Source organism: Seriola dumerili, unplaced genomic scaffold (assembly GCF_002260705.1).
Source record: "Seriola dumerili isolate Sdu_G_001 unplaced genomic scaffold, Sdu_1.0 BDQW01000219.1, whole genome shotgun sequence".
NCBI classification, from domain to species: domain Eukaryota; kingdom Metazoa; phylum Chordata; class Actinopteri; order Carangiformes; family Carangidae; genus Seriola; species Seriola dumerili.
The window spans coordinates 1-21642 of NW_019174474.1; the positions used below are offsets into that span (position 1 = coordinate 1).

Here is a 21642-nt window from a genome sequence, read left to right on the forward strand (position 1 = left end):
TTTTTTATGCCTTATCATACTATGACTTTTTCATGCCTTACTATATTATGACATTTCATGCCTTACTATAGTGTGAGTTTGTGATACCTTACTATACTATGACATTTTTAAGCCTTACTATACTATGACAGTTTTATGCCTTACTATACTATGATATTTTTACTACGTACTGTACTATAACTTTTTGATGCCTTATCATACTATGACTTTTTCATGCCTTACTATATTATGGCATTTCATGCCTTTCTATACTATGATATTTTTACTACGTACTGTACTATAACTTTTTGATGCCTTATCATACTATGACTTTTTCATGCCTTACTATATTATGGCATTTCATGCCTTTCTATACTATGATATTTTTACTACGTACTGTACTATAACTTTTTGATGCCTTATCATACTATGACTTTTTCATGCCTTACTATATTATGGCATTTCATGCCTTTCTATACTATGATATTTTTACTACGTACTGTACTATAACTTTTTGATGCCTTATCATACTATGACTTTTTCATGCCTTACTATATTATGGCATTTCATGCCTTTCTATACTATGATATTTTTACTACGTACTGTACTATAACTTTTTGATGCCTTATCATACTATGACTTTTTCATGCCTTACTATATTATGGCATTTCATGCCTTTCTATACTATGATATTTTTACTACGTACTGTACTATAACTTTTTGATGCCTTATCATACTATGACTTTTTCATGCCTTACTATATTATGGCATTTCATGCCTTTCTATACTATGATATTTTTACTACGTACTGTACTATAACTTTTTGATGCCTTATCATACTATGACTTTTTCATGCCTTACTATATTATGGCATTTCATGCCTTTCTATACTATGATATTTTTACTACGTACTGTACTATAACTTTTTGATGCCTTATCATACTATGACTTTTTCATGCCTTACTATATTATGGCATTTCATGCCTTTCTATACTATGATATTTTTACTACGTACTGTACTATAACTTTTTGATGCCTTATCATACTATGACTTTTTCATGCCTTACTATATTATGGCATTTCATGCCTTTCTATACTATGATATTTTTACTACGTACTGTACTATAACTTTTTGATGCCTTATCATACTATGACTTTTTCATGCCTTACTATATTATGGCATTTCATGCCTTTCTATACTATGATATTTTTACTACGTACTGTACTATAACTTTTTGATGCCTTATCATACTATGACTTTTTCATGCCTTACTATATTATGGCATTTCATGCCTTTCTATACTATGATATTTTTACTACGTACTGTACTATAACTTTTTGATGCCTTATCATACTATGACTTTTTCATGCCTTACTATATTATGGCATTTCATGCCTTTCTATACTATGATATTTTTACTACGTACTGTACTATAACTTTTTGATGCCTTATCATACTATGACTTTTTCATGCCTTACTATATTATGGCATTTCATGCCTTTCTATACTATGATATTTTTACTACGTACTGTACTATAACTTTTTGATGCCTTATCATACTATGACTTTTTCATGCCTTACTATATTATGGCATTTCATGCCTTTCTATACTATGATATTTTTACTACGTACTGTACTATAACTTTTTGATGCCTTATCATACTATGACTTTTTCATGCCTTACTATATTATGGCATTTCATGCCTTTCTATACTATGATATTTTTACTACGTACTGTACTATAACTTTTTGATGCCTTATCATACTATGACTTTTTCATGCCTTACTATATTATGGCATTTCATGCCTTTCTATACTATGATATTTTTACTACGTACTGTACTATAACTTTTTGATGCCTTATCATACTATGACTTTTTCATGCCTTACTATATTATGGCATTTCATGCCTTTCTATACTATGATATTTTTACTACGTACTGTACTATAACTTTTTGATGCCTTATCATACTATGACTTTTTCATGCCTTACTATATTATGGCATTTCATGCCTTTCTATACTATGATATTTTTACTACGTACTGTACTATAACTTTTTGATGCCTTATCATACTATGACTTTTTCATGCCTTACTATATTATGGCATTTCATGCCTTTCTATACTATGATATTTTTACTACGTACTGTACTATAACTTTTTGATGCCTTATCATACTATGACTTTTTCATGCCTTACTATATTATGGCATTTCATGCCTTTCTATACTATGATATTTTTACTACGTACTGTACTATAACTTTTTGATGCCTTATCATACTATGACTTTTTCATGCCTTACTATATTATGGCATTTCATGCCTTTCTATACTATGATATTTTTACTACGTACTGTACTATAACTTTTTGATGCCTTATCATACTATGACTTTTTCATGCCTTACTATATTATGGCATTTCATGCCTTTCTATACTATGATATTTTTACTACGTACTGTACTATAACTTTTTGATGCCTTATCATACTATGACTTTTTCATGCCTTACTATATTATGGCATTTCATGCCTTTCTATACTATGATATTTTTACTACGTACTGTACTATAACTTTTTGATGCCTTATCATACTATGACTTTTTCATGCCTTACTATATTATGGCATTTCATGCCTTTCTATACTATGATATTTTTACTACGTACTGTACTATAACTTTTTGATGCCTTATCATACTATGACTTTTTCATGCCTTACTATATTATGGCATTTCATGCCTTTCTATACTATGATATTTTTACTACGTACTGTACTATAACTTTTTGATGCCTTATCATACTATGACTTTTTCATGCCTTACTATATTATGGCATTTCATGCCTTACTATACTGTGAGTTTGTGATACCTTACTATACTATGACGTTATAATGCCTTACTATACTGTGACAATTTTATTACGTACTGTACTATAACTTTTTTATGCCTTATCATACTATGACTTTTTTTGCCTTACTATACTATGACTTATTTTGCCTTACTATACTTTGACTTTTTCATGCCTTGCTATACTGTGAGTTTGTGATGCCTTACTTTACTATGACAGTTTTATTCCTTACTATACTATGACGTTATAATGCCTTACTATACTATGATATTTTTATTATCTCCTGTACTATAACTTTTTTATGCCTTATCATACTATGACTTTTTTGCCTTACTATATTATGACATTTTTTTGCCTTACTATACTATGACTTATTTTGCCTTACTATACTATGACTTTTTCATGCCTTGCTATATTATGACATTTCATGCCTTACTATACGGTGAGTTTGTGATGCCTTACTATACTATGACAGTTTTATGCCTTACTATACTGTGACGTTATAATGCCTTACTATACTGTGATATTTTTATTACGTATTGTACTATAACTTTTTTATGCCATATCATACTATGACTTTTTTTGCCTTACTATACTATGACTTTTTCATGCCTTGCTATATTATGGCATTTCATGCCTTACTATACTGTGAGTATGTTATGCCTTACTATACTATGACACTTTTATGCCTTACTATACTATGACGTTATAATGCCTTACTATACTATGATATTTTTATTACCTCCTGTACTATAACTTTTTTATGCCTTATCATACTATGACTTTTTTGCCTTACTATATTATGACATTTTTTAGCCTTACTATACTATGACATTTTTATACCTTACTATACTATGACGTTATAATGCCTTACTATACTATGATATTTTTATTACCTACTGTACTATAACTTTTTTATGCCTTATCATACTATGACTTTTTTGCCTTACTATATTATGACATTTTTAAGCCTTACTATACTATGACATTTTTATACCTTACTATACTATGACGTTATAATGCCTTACTATACTATTATATTTTTATTACCTACTGTACTATAACTTTTTTATGCCTTATCATACTATGACTTTTTTGCCTTACTATATTATGACATTTTTTTGCCTTACTATACTATGACTTATTTTGCCTTACTATACTATGATTTTTTCATGCCTTGCTATATTATGACATTTCATGCCTTACTATACCGTGAGTTTGTGATGCCTTACTATACTATGACAGTTTTATGCCTTACTATACTATGACATTATAATGCCTTACTATACTGTGATATTTTTATTACGTACTGTACTATAACTTTTTTATGCCTTATCATACTATGACTTTTTTTGCCTTACTATACTATGACTTATTTTGCCTTACTATACTATGACTTTTTCATGCCTTGCTATATTATGACATTTCATGCCTTACTATACTGTGAGTTTGTGATGCCTTACTATACTATGACAGTTTTATGCCTTACTATACTATGACTTATTTTGCCTTACTATACTATGACTTTTTCATGCCTTGCTATATCATGACATTTCATGCCTTGCTATACTGTGAGTTTGTGATGCCTTACTATACTATGACAGTTTCATACCTCACTATATTATGATGTTTTTAATGCTTTACTTTACTATGAAGTTTTTAATCCTCACTTTACTATGAAATTCTTATACCTTACTATGTCTTTTTATGCCTTACTTTAATGTGACTTTTTATGTCTTATCATACTATGATGTTTTTATGCCTTACTATACTATGACATGATAATGCCTTACTATACTATGACATTTTTATTACCTACTGTACTATAACTTTTTTATGCCTTATCATACTATGACTTTTTTTTGACTTACTATACTATGACTTATTTTGCCTTACTATACTATGACTTTTTCATGCCTTGCTATATTATGACATTTCATGCCTTACTATACTGTGAGTTTGTGATGCCTTACTATACTATGATGGTTTTAATCTTCACTATACTATGATGTTATAATGCCTTACTATACTATGATATTTTTATTACCTACTGTACTATATATTTTTCATGCCATACTTTACTATGACTTGATGCCTTAATGTAATATGACGTTGTGATGCTTTCCTATACTATGACATTTTTATACCTTGCTATATTATGACATTTCATGCCTTACTGTACTGTGACGTTGTGATGCCTTATTATACTATGATGTTTTTAATCCACACTATACTATGATGTTTTTATGCCTTACTATACTATGACGTTATAATGCCATACTATACTATGACATTTTTATTACCTACTGCACTATAACTTTTTGATGCTTTATCAAACTAAGACTTTTTTTGACATACTATACTATGACTTTTTCATGCCTTGCTATATTATGACATTTCATGCCTAACTATACTGTGACGTTGTGATGCCTTACTATACTATGACAGTTTTATGCCTTGCTATACTATGACGTTATAATGCCTTACTATACTATGATACTTTTATTACGTACTGTACTATAATTTTTTTATGACAGTTTTATGCCTTACTATACTATGACGTTATAATGCCTTACTATAGTATGATGTTTTTAATCTTCACTATACTATGATGTTTTTATGCCTTACTATACTATGACATTTTTATTACTTACTGTACTATAACTTTTTTATGCCTTACTTTAATGTGACTTTTTATGCCTTATCATACTTTGATGTTTTTATGCCTTACTATACTATGACGTTATAATGCCTTACTATACTATGACATTTTTATACCTTACTATACTATAACGTTATAATGTCTTACTATACTATGATATTTTTATTACCTGCTGTACTATAACTTTTTTATGCCTTATCATACTATGACTTTTTTGCCTTACTATATTATGACATTTTTTTTGCCTTACTATACTATGACTTGATGTCTTGCTATATTTTGACATTTCATGCCTTACTATACTGTGAGTTTGTGATGCCTTACTATACTATGATATTTTTATTACGTACTGTACTATAACTTTTTTATGCCTTATCATACTATGACTTTTTTTTGCCTTACTATACTATGACTTGATGTCTTGCTATATTTTGACATTTCATGCCTTACTATACTGTGAGTTTGTGATGCCTTACTATACTATGACAGTTTTATGCCTTACTATACTATGATGTTTTTAATCTTCACTATACTATGATGTTTTTATGCCTTACTATACTATGACATTTTTATTACTTACTGTACTATATATTTTTTATGCCATACTATACTATGACTTGATGCCTTAATGTAATATGACTTGATGCTTTCCTATACTATGACATTTTTATACCTTGCTATATTATGACATTTCATGCCTTACTGTACTGTGACGTTGTGATGCCTTACTATACTATGATGTTTTTAATCCACACTTGATGCTTTCCTATACTATGACATTTTTATACCTTGCTATATTATGACATTTCATGCCTTACTGTACTGTGACGTTGTGATGCCTTACTATACTATGATGTTTTTAATCCACACTATACTATGATGTTTTTATGCCTTACTATACTATGACGCTATAATGCCTTATTATACTATGACATTTTTATTACCCACTGTACTATATATTTTTTATGGCTTACTATACTATGGCTTTTTATGTCTTATCATACTATCACGTTTTTATGCCTTACTATACTATACTTTTTTATGACTTACTATACTATACTTTTTTATGCCTTACTATACTCTGACTTTATAACTTACTACACTATGACCTTTTATGACTTACTATACTATGACTTTTTTCATGGTGTGGCACGGTGACACAGTGAGTAGAACTGTTCCCTCACAGTAAGAAGGTTCTGGGTTCAATCCTCAGGCCTGGCACTTTTCTGTGTTTGCATGTGCCTCCATGGGTCTTTCTAGGTACTCTGACTTCGTCCCACAATCCAAAGACATGCACATTACATTAATTGCTGACTCTAATGACTTTTATACTGTGACCTTTTTATGCCTTACTCTACTATGACTTTTCATGCCTTACTTTACGCTGACTTCTTATGACTTACTTTACTATGTCGTTTGTCAGCCTTACCTTACTATGGCATTTTCATACCTTACTATAATATGACTTTTCCTGCCTTACTATACTATGACAATTTTATGCTTTGCTATACTAGGACTTTTTACACCTCTCTATTCTATGACATTTTATACCATACTATACAATGACATTATGCCTTAATATACTATGACTTGATCCCTTAATATGATATGACGCTGTGATTCTTTTCTATATATTATGACATTTTTATACCTTACTATACTATGATGTTTTTATGCCTACTATACTATGACTTTAAGCCTTACTATACTATGATCTTTTATGCCTTACTATACTATGACGTTGTGATGCTTACTTTACTATGACGTTTTTTAATCCTTACTATACTATGACTTGATGTCTTAATATACTATGACATTGTGATGCTTTCCTAAACTATGACTTTTTATTCCTTACTCTACTATGACTTTTTCATGACTTACAATACTATGACAGTTTTATGCCTTACTTTACTATGATGTTTTTAATCCTCACTATACTATGACGTTTTTATGCTTGACTATACTATGACGCTATAATGCCTTACGATACTATGACTTTTTAATTCCTTGCTATATTATGACATTTCATGCCTTAATATACTATGACAATTTTATGCCTTACTTTACTATGACGTTCTTAATCCTTACTATACTATGACATTTATATACCTTACTATAGTATGACTTTTTCATGCCTAGCTATATTATGACATTTCATGCCTTACTATTCTAGGACTTTTAATGCCTCACTATGCTGTGACATTTTATACCATACTATACAATGACATTATGCCTTACTATACTATGACTTGACGCCTTATTATACTATGACGTTGTGATGCTTTCCTATATTATGACATTTTTATGCCTTACTTTACTATGATGTTTTTAATCCTCACTATACTATGACGTTATAATGCCTTGCTATAATATGACTTTTCATGCTTTACTATACTATGACATTTAACCATACATTCCTATCTTTTACATTTAAATACAAACTGAATATATACTGACATATAATACAGTATAAACAGACATAATGAAATACGTTTCCCATAGCTAGACATATATGTCAATAAATGATATTGTTCCAATTTCTAAAAGGTTTCATATGTAATGTTTTACATATATAAGCTATACTGTATATACTTATATGGTTTTATTTTCTATGTACATATATTTCATATATTGAAATCTAACACATATTACATTTGCATATGGGCATTTCTGAATATTAATTCAGATCTTATATGTTAATAAACCGTTTGGCTGAGGGCATTCAAAAGTCACTCTCTTAGTTTTGGAGGGGTTGTTGCATCCCTACTAATAATGAGGCCAAACCTATGCCTTTGGTTGGCGTAGTGACCATTTTCAACCTTTTGACCTTAGAAAGAGCAGACTGGGACTGAAGCATTATCCACACCATAAGTTTGTGGTCTAGAGTCAGTGTTCAAGCGTTTATCTTTTCACAAAGATTTAGGGAAATGGCCATAATGTTGTGTTATTAACGACTGTAAATGTACCTGTAGAAATGGTAAATCCTTTGCTCTGAGGGCTGTCTCAATATCATTGATGGTGGAAGAGAGAGTTTCAATCTGGCCCTTGATGTTTTCCAGCTTTTCACACATCACCTGGGTCTTAATCTCCTCTTCCTGTTTGAGCACCTTCAGTTTAGTGTTTTCCTCCTCCCAGAGGAACAGGTGCAGCTTCTGAAACTCCTCCTTGATCGCTTTCTCATTTTGATTTGCTTGTGTCTACAATATTGAGAAAGCTAGTTGTTTATAGCAGTAAACAAAAGGAATGTTTGTGTACTGTTCCAAGTGAATCTATGAATCACTCTTCAACATTAAAGCAGTTAATATCCACAAATCCTGAAACATAAGTGCAATAAGATGTACTACTATGTTCAGAATGATACAAATTTTTACCTGTATATAGGTTTTTGTTTCCTCCCAGTGCTCCTTTGTCTTGTTCAGTATTTTGAGATTTTTCCTTAAAGCCTCCAGCATGGCTGAAATTTCTGTCTGTCACAGAAAAATCAAGACTGTTTGAAGATCCCTTATGACTTATGTGAAATTATGATGGACATTTGTAGCTATTTTCTGACATTTATATAGACTAAACGATGAATCGATTAATTGAGAAAACAACTGGCATACTTTTTCATAAAGATAATAAAGGAAAGAATTGTTAATTGCAGTCATATCAAATATTCTTTCACCCCAAAAACTAAAAACCACAGCAGCAGCAAATCTCTTGCTCTCACAGATAACCAACTGAATCCTGTGTTTCTTGTGTTGCCGTGTACACTTTTCTATTTTTACTCTACCTTTTTCTGCTGTGCAGCCTCCTCCACTGGGCAGCACTCATGAACCTTATGTTGCTTTGATGTCTGGCAGACGAGACAAATGGCCTCTTCGTCATTCTGACAAAAAATCTTCAACTTCTCATTGTGAAGAAAACAAATCTCTCGATTCCTGCTGGCCTGTAGCACTTGATGTTTATCTGCAGCTATCTTTAGTGCCAAATTGATAGGAGGCCTCCCAGGGACGGACACAGTGCGACACACAGGACATTCCCGACATCCTTTCCATTCCCAGAATTTCTGTAAACAAACTCTGCAAATGTTGTGGCCACATTTCAAAAGAATGGGAACACAATAAATCTCAGAGCACTGTGGACAAAGTAAGTCCTCTTCAGAGAATGAGCTCGTTGCTGCCATCAGTTTTAAGTTTTCCTATAAAGTGAGGTTACAGGAAAACTTCCTTCCTGCTTCTCAGGTGTTGTGACCGTAGGCGGTACGACCCCGAAGGCCCGGCTGAAATTTCAGTTGAAGTTGGCAAACTGGTATGACTGGTTAAATCGGCATAAAGTATTCCACATAGCCAACTGTGCATTTATGGAATACTTATGTCATTGCTAAAGCATTGTACGTTAAATCACAATTATATCAGCTTACAGACATTCACTTTTGTTTTGAAAATTAGCAACAAAACTAATTTAAAAACATTTATGAATATAGCATGTTATAAAAAAAACAAACAATACACATAGTAAATAGCACTAAAATCACAAAATAGCAACACTTAAATTCACTTTCAGTGTACTTTATTTTGTCTCCATATTCGACACAGTACCATGGATCGACTCAATGCATAAATATATTAACAATGCATTTTAGTCAGACTTAGTATCATTTAAATCACGGTTATATCAACATGATGTCTAGAAAAACATAATAATTCTACATGTATTTAAATGTTGTGTTATTACTGCATTAATCCTCTGAGGAGGAGTCAAAAACAGAGGTAGTTTAAACCATTAAAGATGAGTGGCTGTACTGTCAGTAAAATCTTTTCTATGCCCCACACGACAAGAATAAACAGTGTAGATAATATCTGTGCTTTACAAGAGTTTTACATTGACTGTACGACAGGTAAACAGACAGTTAATTAACATTAGTTTGGATGGAGGGACCTTAAACAAGAGCCAGGAGCTGTTGTGTTCTTACAGTGAGAAACATAAGTGCTTGTGCAGTAAAGGTAAATGTGTTGGTCTCTCTCCTCTCATGCTGTCAACCGACTCACATGAGGTAACAAAGAGAGAAAACAAAATAGCTAAAGGTTTTGTGTGTATTCTTCAAGTTCGTCTGATGAAATAAGTTTGTCACCTCTTTGTTTTCACAATAAATGTTTCAAAAAGGGTTCATATAATATAATTATTTAATGTTCAGCATACAATTGAACTTATCGATGTTTTAAAAGAGAACTATAAAGAAATTTAGTGTGATGAGCTCACCGCTTTTGAGGAAAACCTACTGTTTATGAAAAACCTTGTGTAAGCTGTGATAATTTTGATTGATGTGGCTTTTTTTTTCCAAATCACAAAATTAAATGTTTAAAATGAGCTAAAGAAATATAAGTAATATTAATGATAAAAGCCATTGTATATTAAGAAATACTATAACAAACAATTATGAAATAAGTAAATACGCAGTTACATGGATACATAATTTGATGTAATCCAACCTTGTTGCTTGGTATTGTAAATAAAACATGCAACAATTGACATTTCGCCCTCAAAATCACCTTGAAATTACAATACCTTTGCAAGAAAATAATCTCAATTTGACTATTGAGATTTTACCAATTGATTCATATTTACATATGACTACAAATATGAAAAAACTACATTAAAACAGACTGTATGCATCTCCTCTAAATAATTATTTGACAAGTGTGTGATTGGTCAAAGAAGATCCTTTCCCAATAGGTTTCCTTCTCAACAATAATTATCAATATCTGCAACAAAACTATGTTGATGTCAGAGTTAAGAGTAAAACATTTCCAGAAAAGGAATTTCTATGAACACAATGTGTGTTGAGTCTGCTCCTTAATCTTTGTGAAGAAGGAAAAAAAACAGCTGCATGTACCTGTTTTGTAAAGACATACTAGTTTTTGAATGGTTAAGAGATTTTAGTTAGTTTTAGGTTTTACAAAACACCACAAATAAATCAAACTTTTAAAACAAATGAATATGAGAATAGTATGTACATTAATACAATAATAAATATACCAAGTATGAAATCAGTTGAATTCAGAAATGGCTCTGTGTTCTGATTAAAAAAAAAAAATCAGAAAACTGTTGAGCAAAGAACAAGCAGATGTGGTGTAAAAAGTAATGTTGAATTTGAAAGACAAACCCTGTGACTAAGATTACCGAGATTTCAATTCTCATTTTAACTAAACAATTCTAATGCACTAAATAACAAATACACCAAGTTATAACTGCTCTTTGGACGGTACATACTCCTCTCTGTTTAAATTCTGCAACAAATAGCCAGTCGACAGAGACACTATAGGTTCTTTCTTCTTCAGCTTATATTGAAATGTAACTCTGTCATTTATACCTCTTCAGTCGGCTTCAGTCAATCACAGACTGGTGTCTGTAAATAAGATGGACGCCTTAATTGCGTCCGCAGAGCCGCACTCTGAGACACTCTGGGTTCAGTTCAGCATCCTCTGCACAGAGCAGACTCCTCAAACATCTTCAGCACATCCTGAGGCTGCCTGCTTCTCTCAGATCAGTCAGGAGCCTGTGAGGCATCACGCTGTGTCTGCAGATCCAACGCACAAACACCGTCTCACAATCACACAAATCCAGGCTTCATGGAGGATTTGAAACATTTAGGGCAACCTTTTGTTCCGTTTGTTTGCAGACACCTGAAAGGATAAAACAGCGCAGTGTCACCAGCTTTATTTGTCAGCCTGTAAACGTGCGCTCAAATAATAATACGCTTATTTAAGTACATCTGTGACTGAATATCTTCAAGAAACCAGATGTGAAAGCCTACTGTAGTCACAGCGGATGCTTCTTTGGGAGGAAAATTTACAAAAAGCATTAAAATAAAAATCAAAGTCAACAATTTATGTTATTTCTGAAATGTACATGTCAAAAATAATAAAAGGCAAGAACACACTGCTCAAACACCCACCTGAGATGGAAAATGTGGGAACAGGGCAAGGCCTGCAGCTTTTGGTCCCTGTCCCCGATGGACTCTCCACACATGCCACAGTAGAGCTCCAGCTCCTCGACACACTGGAGGAACTTCACCACCTGCTCTGTGAGCTCCTCCTGCTGCCCCCGGCTTCGATAAATCCCCTCGCTCAGGCAGTGAACCTTCAGTGTGCACAGCTTCAGATACACACAGGAAAAAAACTGTCACCGTGATATCAGAAATAGATCTGAGCGATTTGTCCTGTAGGTTGTAATCAAAGGACATTGGATACCTTGTTTCCCATTCCATCGGCTAACTCCTGTGCTCGCTGCAAAGAATCAAGAGCCTGGAACAGTGAGGAAGAGTGTGTCAGAATGACTACATAAATACTAATTAAGAGAAGCAATAAAACAGCAATGGGCCTGACCATCAGACTGAATTTTCAGTTTTTCATCGATTCATTTCATTCATTATGTCGTGTATGAATCGCTGAACAAATCAGATATTTGAGAGGCAATTCTGAATTTTTTTTAAATATAATTATAGGTACCTTGTCAAATTCTTTCTGCAGAAGCCAACACTTTGCAACGCCCAGGTAGACATACGATTGTCCAAGACGGTTTCCAATCTCAGTCATGATAGCCAGTGCAGACTCGTAACGAGGGAATGCTTTCTGGATGAAAGAAGATAAACAGCACATAAAGCTAACCACACACTGTAGTAGTAGTAGTAGTAGTAGTAGAGTGACACAGATGATTGGATGGAAATACTAGAGACAAAACATTTGAGTTTCAAAAAGTTTAAAAAGCAAAGACAGCATTAGTAACAACCTATTCTGAAAGACGTAAACAAATTTGCACAAATGGTGGCACCTTACATCAGTGTCACGCCTGCAGCGGTGTATGTCTGCAAAGTTCAGTAAGCACAGAGCCTGCAGAGGACGGTCACCATGCTGCAGAGCAATCTTCATAGATTCCTGTTGAAGCAGGAGACAGAGCTAATGAAAAACTAAATAATTAAAGAGGAGTCCTACTGTGTCTCCTGTGACACCAACATACTGCTGAGGTGCAATTGGAAATTAAGGGAAACATGATTTTGAAGTATGGCAGTGGCAGTACAGCACTGTAAAGGACTATAATGTATAATATGTTTATAATGTACTTAATTTGGTGTAAAACCCAAACCTTTATGCTTTTCTTAAGCAGGGAATTGTTTACCATCACAAGACTAAAATGTAACTCCTCACACTGAATGCTGTCTTCTACAGTTACACATTTCATTCAGTCATTTTGTATTTTGCAGTTTCAGTATCACCATATTTTCAAATGAGGGTTACGGTGACAAGTGATGGGGAATGTGAGACATTGCTGTCTCACTCCTCTTGTACTCTGGTATTCTAATATGACAAGATGTGTAAATTATTTGGCTAAATGTGTTTGGCAAATGTAATAAATCTGAAATGCATCCGGCTGTCTTGTTACTATACTTTTACACTCCAAGGCAATGTCATCAAGTTATTTTTCACCCACAGTACATAATTAGAACAGAGTAAAGACCTAAGCCACCCTCTTCATTAACAGTGTTAAACCAGTGCCTCTGTGAGCATATTTTTGTCGAGGTCTGGGGCCTGGTACAACACAGCAACTGGCACTTGCACCTGTCAGCGGCACAACGTCTACTGTATCCGCAGCTCCGACATCCCAACAGCCAAAGGCACCGGGGGGAGAGCAAGTTGGTGAGGAAACCAAAACTGTGACATTCTCCATAAGTTATGTAAGTTTGTCTATGAGGACAGCGATCATGTGTTGGCCGGTTATAAAACAATACCTCACAGCACTCCATGGCGTCTGGCAGGCGCTCCAGTTTCCTGTAGGCTACAGACATGTGGTACTGGCTCATGGCTCGATACTTTAGGCTCCAGCCCTTGCCGTAGTCATTGACGAGCTCAGCTGCTTTGCAGGGGAAGAACAGGGCTTTCTCATAGTCCTGTTGGCAGACGTGGACAATGAGCAAGCACCTCTAATGTATGGCACTACATCCTATTTAGATACAACTGACTTGCAAAACTTGGTTTGCAATTCTTTAATGATGACAATTTAACTTTTGACAGTATTTGAATAAAGAATCTGACTAGAAACCGTTGTGTGTTTGTTGCCCTGTATGCCCCAGTGTCACTAAAAAGCAGATTATAATTTTTGTTTGATAATGTGACATATGAGTGCATTCTTCTAACACCACTTCATCACAATCCCATTGAAACCAATCCTCCCTGGGAAGCCGGGGGATTACTCTTACAAATCTCTGATGTCAAGGGTACTACATAAGCCCCCTGCCAGCCAGCCTACTCACTCTGCCCTTGTTTTACAATGCCCAGCACTACATGAGCTAACCATTGATGATGTTTGCTTGGATGCTCCGCAGTGTTATCATAGCCTGCAAATACGCTGGCAACATCAGTACTGATTGCGCAATCAAGTCGCACGTGCAGTCTGATGAATGTTTCACCCAAATAACATAGCTGAGATGTCTGCAACCATCTGAGTATTTCAGATTGTTTTTAGCAGGGTTTTATTCAGTCTGCTTATCGAAAATGTCTCATACAAGAACAAAGATTGGGATTGTATTTATTTAAACAGCATACATCAAAATGAGCTTACAGCCACATTTAGAACAATCAAATCTCATTTGAGTAAAAGCAGCATATTCTGTACCTTGAGGTGGACGTAGATGTTTCCCAGACTGCAGCAGACTCTGCACTCCAGCATCTTGTCATCATTGTTGTGTGCGTAGCGCAGGGCCTTCTCGTAGCTCTCCAAAGCTTTCTGGAAGACACTGAGGCCCAGGAAGGCGTTGCCCATGCTAAGACATACCTGTCCGTTGAGCTGCAGACTCACAGTGGTGCCCTGCATGTTTAAGCAGGTCTTACAGTAGGAAACCGTTTTCTGGAAGTCGCACAGCTTCTCGTTGCTGCGCGCCAAGTTCAGGTAGCCCTCCGTCAGGTAGTCTGGGTCCTCCATCTCTCTGGCTGTGTCGATTTGATCGAGGGCGTACTGCAGGGAGAGAGTGTCAGTGCAAGGTGATGGAAAACTTGCAGGTAATCAGTGGATAGTATTAGATTTAAATAAATACTGAATGAAAGAGAAATTATCTGATGAATTCAAAGACATGAGGCCCCTACTTCATAACGTCCTAAGGGTAAGAGTGGGTGCTGCTTGAGTAAAGATGATTATGTAAACAAGACACCCCACACTCATACTCAGGTTGCATGGCACTTATTTACTCTGCATCGTGTGGAAGCCACAAATTAACCCATGCTTCTCAAGATCACTGTAAATGGAACGAAAGCAAGTGACCTTTGACCTCTTCTCGATCAGTAATCATTTGGACATTGCTGAAATGTTAAAACGCTGCAGCAGCATGAAGCCAGCAGACATGATGACATAAAATTGACGAGTTATTCAGTGGTATTCACTCATTACGATTGCAACCTCTCACTCACTCACACATACACATCCTACTGCTCGTTGCACAACACAAAAAATGATCAGTATTAAAAATGTGACTTGACATGAAATATCTAAACCAAGTGATCACAATGTTTTTCAGAGTGTAAGAAACTAACATTGCATAGATTGACATTTTCCCATAATTAAAACTTTAAAGAAATGCAAGACTATACTCATCAGTATTTACGGATTGTATTTTACTTGGTCAATTAAATTGCATGAAGTTGTTGTATGTGGCACACTGCTGTTTCAGAGGCTTACCTTGAGCATATCTTTATATTTTCCCATCTCTGAGTGAGCTGTGATCAGGCACCCCAACACCCGAAACTTCCCTCCGGGATCTGAGGTCTTCTCCAGCACTTTTGTCCACACATGCAGGGCTTTGTCTGTCTGATTGGACTGATACAACCTCAGGCCCTTCTCTATCTGCTGCTTGGTTTGGTCCTGGCCCATCTCTGGTGCAAGGCGCCTCATAAAAATATTCATTCGTTTAGGCCATGCAATTTCAGTGAGGCAGCAAGAAAGTAGATCCTTGCCATGCACAGTACAACTCCAAAGAAGATCCCTTGAAGATGATCCTCTGAGAGGTTGGTGCCAGAAGGCCTACCAGATCCCGCTCTCTCAGCTCCGACTGTGCTGAGATGGAAAGGAAACTGGATCCACCAAAGTAAAACGGCGACACACCAAGACCATTATCACCAATCGCTTTGTGGAGAGCTGGAGGGCCAGGAAAATATCTTCCCCATTTAACCCTGCAATGATCCCCACTCACCATCAAGTGTTCAAAAATTCTCCCTCAGATTTCCGTTTGAAAAACGCCAAAGAAACACGTTTCCCGGTGGAGTGCTAGCAGTGATATCCCAGAATATCTGCTCCCTCCACACCCCAGCGAAAGGAATTCTCAGCACCCCCGTGTCCAACCCCCTCCACCTTCCTCCTACTGCTGGCGCTACAGCAGATGGCCTTGTCACTCTAGACCATGTGTCACTTCAGGAATTCTGTCCTGCCCTCAGCAAGCAGTCCCAAGGTCACTACAGCTCCTAGCGATCTGCCTTCACACTAAACCTCACTCACTGACCAGACACTGGATTACAAGGTTTTTCATCACAACCCTCTGGAGCATTAAAAACACTCATCCACAAATGGATCTGATCAGACTCTCACATGTGGGACTGTGAACTGTGATACGGGGGCTATAAACAGCCTTATTTCCCAACATTAAGGGACTGCATGTCAGATGGTGCTTGACGCGGCCGTCAGTTCCTATTGGGAGCTCTTATGGAGGCGCATATGTGGCCCCAGAAACCCCCCACCCCTCATCTCGGCGTCAGCAACTGATGCTTAGAATAGTTCACAAAGTCTGACATGTTACTGGGCTTGGGTTTCAGCTGCACAGCCTCCTGAAACACATCAATGGGATCAAAGTTTTGCCCTCTCTGTAGTAGCTTTCTACTTCCTCACCCCCCCCCCCCCCCCCCCCCCATAACCCCCCCCCCTTCCAAGGACACAAACAGGCACCTTTACCACCTCGCCATTCACAAGATGCATTACCAATCCAAAGATAAATATGGCTAGAGGTTATCTCTTTGTTGAGGCAAAGCTTTCAATAGCTACACAACAAAGGGTGCCCTTTCTTAATGCATTACTATTATTATAATTGATATAAGATATATATCCTAAATCCCTGTTAATAAACATAGTATTAATAGTAAGAGATAGTTAATGCATGAATGCTACAGAGCCATAAATATCAAAACAAACAGTGATAACTACAGCGATATATTTGACATGGATGCTAACAGTTTAACTTCAACATGTACATTGTACATCAAAAAAATACAATCTTAAGACAAGAAACTGTGAAAATTTGAAAAGTTAGAAAACATTCTTTGTTATCATGTTTATGCACATTGACTTCAAATATGACATCTGAGGATATTCAGCCTACATCATCATGATACACTTGTTCACATACAATATACTGAAGGATGTTTAATGTTAAGTAAAATTTTTTACGTTGAAGTTGCTCATGCGTGTCAATATACAAGCACGGGAAACAATGTTGATTAGTTCATCACTGGTTACAGCATCACCACTAACTTCTTTGACTTCTCAGCTAAGGGATGCACGATGAGACACACTGTACCACAAGCAGTTGACACACACCACTGAACTGTTTTTACTGGTCGGGTGGTGGAGTCTGAATGGAATGAGTGACACAGAAACGAGCTGAGTAAATACATATTTAGAGCAGGTCTCCTCACAGGATGTCTGAACAGTGAAGTCATGGTAAGTTATCCCACAGTCTTCCCTGATTCTCAGTGGCGAGTGTGTGGACCACAGTGTGAACATCCAGAGGACAGTTCAGGCCAAAACAAACTGCCAGTTTGTGAGGAGGATTTTTATACCCCTGATAACAGTCACAACAGATGTAGCCGGGTTAAACTTTAACGTGTTTGCGTCACCTTTTTTACATTTGTCCCTGAAGACGTATATGCAGCCATTACAGCTGGCCACCTTCCACAGCGAAGGGATGCAGCTCCACGCCTCAGGGAAGCGCAGACGGGTGAAGCTCTCCAGCAGAGGGTTGTAGCACACCAGGGAGTCTCCTTCTGCCACGATAAAGATCACGTCCATGTGGACAGCAGCGTGCATGCAGCCTGCGAATGGCAGCATGTAAGGTTTGATCTGACATTTCTGGGAGGAGGTGTCAAAGCACTGAATGAGACGGGATGGCTTTGTAAAGAAGTCCATGTCATTCTCCTCCCCTCCAAGCAGGTAGATGGTACCTCCCAGGTTAACACCAGCAGCCCCGGACACTGCAGTGTCCAGCTGGCTGGTCTCTGTCCACATGTTGTCCTTCACTGTGTAGTAGATGACGGCATTAGAGAGTGTGTCCTGCAACGTCTTACCTCCTAGTGAGTAAATGGCATCCTCAGTAGAGACAGAGACCATGGTGTGGTGGAGGCGGTCTCTGGGCAGTGGGGCACAGCGCTCCCAGTCCATGGTGTGCATGTTGCACTTCCACATGCGGCGAGGGATAGACCCCCCCACCACGTACAGGTCCCCTCCGTGTTTACAGGCTGCAGTGATCTGATGGCATAAACTGTTTTGGCCGCTCACGCTGATCGCATCGTCCTCGTCACAATGAAGTGACACAGCCAGGGAGTGAGTCCTCGTCTCCTCTTTACCGATCAGGTAGATGTGGACATTTTCACCAATTTCCTGTGGACATATAAGATAATAAAATATCATATATCACAGATACAAATCATTTCAACAGGCATAAAATGAAAACACCCTCTTGAAAACTATTTTTCAGCTCTAGATGAAAAAATGTTACCTTGAGATTTTCTTGGAGGATACAAGAAAACTCCTCTCTCTCCACCTTGTTGTGGTTTATCCACGACTCGATTGCCACTGTTGGATTCTGGGAGCTCGGAACACCATCTGACCACAAAAACAAGACCTTCATGAATCAAATTCATGGAGCCGCTCATTTTGAGATAATTGGGTACAGTAGTTTGTAGAGACATTACACTTAACTTGAGACAGACAACCCACCAGAGTGAACATAATTTCTACTTTGTAAAGAAAATGCTGGCACTTTAAACAGTCTTACTATTTAATACAACTCAGGCCGACATTTTCTTTATCTTGTTGACCCAGCCACGACCATGGACCCGATACAGTGCTCAGGATTTGGAGGATAACAGTAATGTTAAGTGTATGTGGCTTGTAGCAAACAGGCTTAATACAAAAAAACACTGGTTAGTCTGCCACATGGCAACAGAACAGGAAACATGAATACCTTTGATGATGTCCAAGAGCAGACAGAGAGGCAGATTGAGAAATTCTTCTGTCTGATGCAGCTGGGCCAAGTGGATTTTAGCACAGTGCTTGGCAGCAGTGTACAACTCCTGATCGCTGTGTCTGTCTGCAAGCCACATCACCTGGACAAAAAAAAGTAACTATGACACTGATCCTACATAATTATTGCTAAGTAGCAGACATGATTAGGTCTGTGAAAAACAGTGACTTACCTGCAGGCAGCTCTTGATCTCCACTGTCCGTGAGAGAAAGCGGGAGCATTCCTCAAACAGAGCAGTCAGCTGGTACATATCTGCCATCTCATAAGTGTCCTGCAGCTCCTCCACCCTCAGTTTAATTGTGCCGTGGTAGATGTAGTCAATCAGCAGCTGAAAGACAGTGGCACTGACATCTTTCAACTCAATAGCGCGGTTGTGGGACTCTTTGAGGTTAGAGGTGAACATGGAGCGGAAGAAACTGCTCTGTGCTGAGAGCACAAGTCGGTGCAGGTGAAACTCTTTGCTGTCCACAGTGATGGTGACATCGGCAAATAGGCCGTCCTCCAGGCACAGGTCCATGATGCTCTTCACCACACGGCTGGAATGGGAGCGGTCGGTGAAGGTGTATCCCAAGAAGTAGTTCTCCTCTCCCATAGAGCCCCCAACACTGAGGCCCCCCTCCTCACTGGACTCCATCTTTGCTGCTCACCTGACAAAGCCACCACACAGCATGTCAACCATTTACACTTAGATGCCGGTTTATTAGGTACACCTAGCTATAACTAATGTAGTCTAATGCCCGACTGATAACTATATGTTGGCCAATAATGTTTTTTTACAAATAAATAAATGACATATACAAACATTTTTATAAGCATTTCTCTTTTTTTCCTTGTGTCCAAGATTTGTACAGAAAACATTTTAGAGTTGAAAAAGATGCTTATCAGTAGTCTTGAATGAGCAAACTAAATGAGGACACTGTTTCTAAACTACGTCAGACCATTTTTAGCATTCTTATTTTTATATTTTTTGTTACTTGTCAGTTGATATATCAAAACATTACTTCTAAAATACGTCAATACTGGCGTGGTTGATTTATCCCTCTAACTTTGGTGTTGATTCACCATAATGGTGGTTTGGGAGGCGGCAGTTTGTGGTGTTAAAGTTTAGCTAGACTTATCTTCCAAACTCACAACTGAATGTATAACAGAATAACATGCAAAAACACAGAGAAAGCGTTTCAGACGTGTGTTCATACTGCCATTAAATTAACGGATCACACCTTTTTAGGGGAGTTAATGTCAGCGAATCATACACTCCGGGGTGTATTGTAATGACTGAGATGCTATTAGAAGACAGAATCGAGATTTCTGCAAGTTTTTTGATGTCCCCTCTAACCTGACTTTACTTCTTTAATACTACAGACAGCGGATAATCTGCAGACGCTAATTCACCACAGTCCACAGGCCTGTTCACATTCACCGACTGTTTATGATACGTTGTGTTTACGGTTAGGATTAGCTAGCTAGCGTTAGCGCCCACAGAAGCTAACTGGCTAACGCTCCTACTTGTTTGAAAATTTAACTGTGATATTAAGGAGGTAGAGTTTTTACTATAACTGTACACTAGGCACAATAGTCGTAATGTTTAAAAAAACTAATTATAATTATTATTATTAAAAGAAGTGTTGTTACCGTAGTCTTCACTATTTTATCATTCAGGTGCAAATGAACTCTTCACCGGAAGTACATAAATTCGACTCACTGAACTCAACTGCTGCTACTGCAACCACGTGGTGGAACTGTGTTACTACAGGCGCCAATTTACTATACAAATTACACTGTGTTTTTATTCTTCTTTCTTCCCCCAAATAGTTTTATTATAAAATATAGCACACCACAAA

The 21642-nt window shown here is 36.6% G+C and overlaps 2 protein-coding genes across 3 annotated transcripts; both read right to left on the reverse strand.

Moving 5' to 3' along the window:
• Positions 1-11615: 11615 nt before the first annotated feature.
• rapsn (receptor associated protein of the synapse) lies at positions 11616-16459 on the reverse strand. 2 transcript variants are annotated; one of them, XM_022754699.1, is made up of 8 exons: positions 16192-16459; positions 15136-15474; positions 14252-14410; positions 13302-13400; positions 12975-13097; positions 12717-12770; positions 12422-12621; positions 11616-12149 (listed from the first exon to the last, which is right to left on the reverse strand). In XM_022754699.1, exons 1-8 carry the CDS (start codon positions 16414-16416, stop codon positions 12077-12079), a joined length of 1272 nt encoding a protein of 423 aa, XP_022610420.1. In that variant the 5' UTR covers positions 16417-16459; the 3' UTR covers positions 11616-12076. The 2 variants fall into 2 exon arrangements, with proteins under 2 accessions (XP_022610420.1, XP_022610421.1); XM_022754700.1 differs by lacking the exons at positions 12717-12770; positions 12975-13097.
• A 1249-nt stretch (positions 16460-17708) lies between these two features.
• On the reverse strand, positions 17709-21489 carry kbtbd4 (kelch repeat and BTB domain containing 4). The gene is made up of 5 exons (XM_022754528.1): positions 21434-21489; positions 19974-20448; positions 19742-19883; positions 19274-19380; positions 17709-19155 (listed from the first exon to the last, which is right to left on the reverse strand). Exons 2-5 carry the CDS (start codon positions 20433-20435, stop codon positions 18295-18297), a joined length of 1572 nt encoding a protein of 523 aa, XP_022610249.1. The 5' UTR covers positions 20436-20448; positions 21434-21489; the 3' UTR covers positions 17709-18294.
• Between the last annotated feature and the right edge of the window lie 153 nt (positions 21490-21642).

Bases quoted from the DNA above. Each gene is read 5' to 3' on its own strand.
- kbtbd4 (XM_022754528.1), bottom strand. From the start codon at position 20,435: ATGGAGTCCAGTGAGGAGGGGGGCCTCAGTGTTGGGGGCTCTATGGGA. The intron at 19,884-19,973 runs GTAAGTCACTGT...TTTTTTGTCCAG, and splicing joins AGATCAAGAGCTGCCTGCAG to GTGATGTGGCTTGCAGACAG. The intron at 19,156-19,273 runs GTAACATTTTTT...ATATGTCCACAG, and splicing joins TCCTCCAAGAAAATCTCAAG to GAAATTGGTGAAAATGTCCA.
- rapsn (XM_022754699.1), bottom strand. From the start codon at position 16,416: ATGAATATTTTTATGAGGCGCCTTGCACCAGAGATGGGCCAGGACCAA. The intron at 15,475-16,191 runs GTAAGCCTCTGA...CTCTCCCTGCAG, and splicing joins AATATAAAGATATGCTCAAG to TACGCCCTCGATCAAATCGA. The intron at 12,150-12,421 runs GTGGGTGTTTGA...TTATCCTTTCAG, and splicing joins TCCCACATTTTCCATCTCAG to GTGTCTGCAAACAAACGGAA.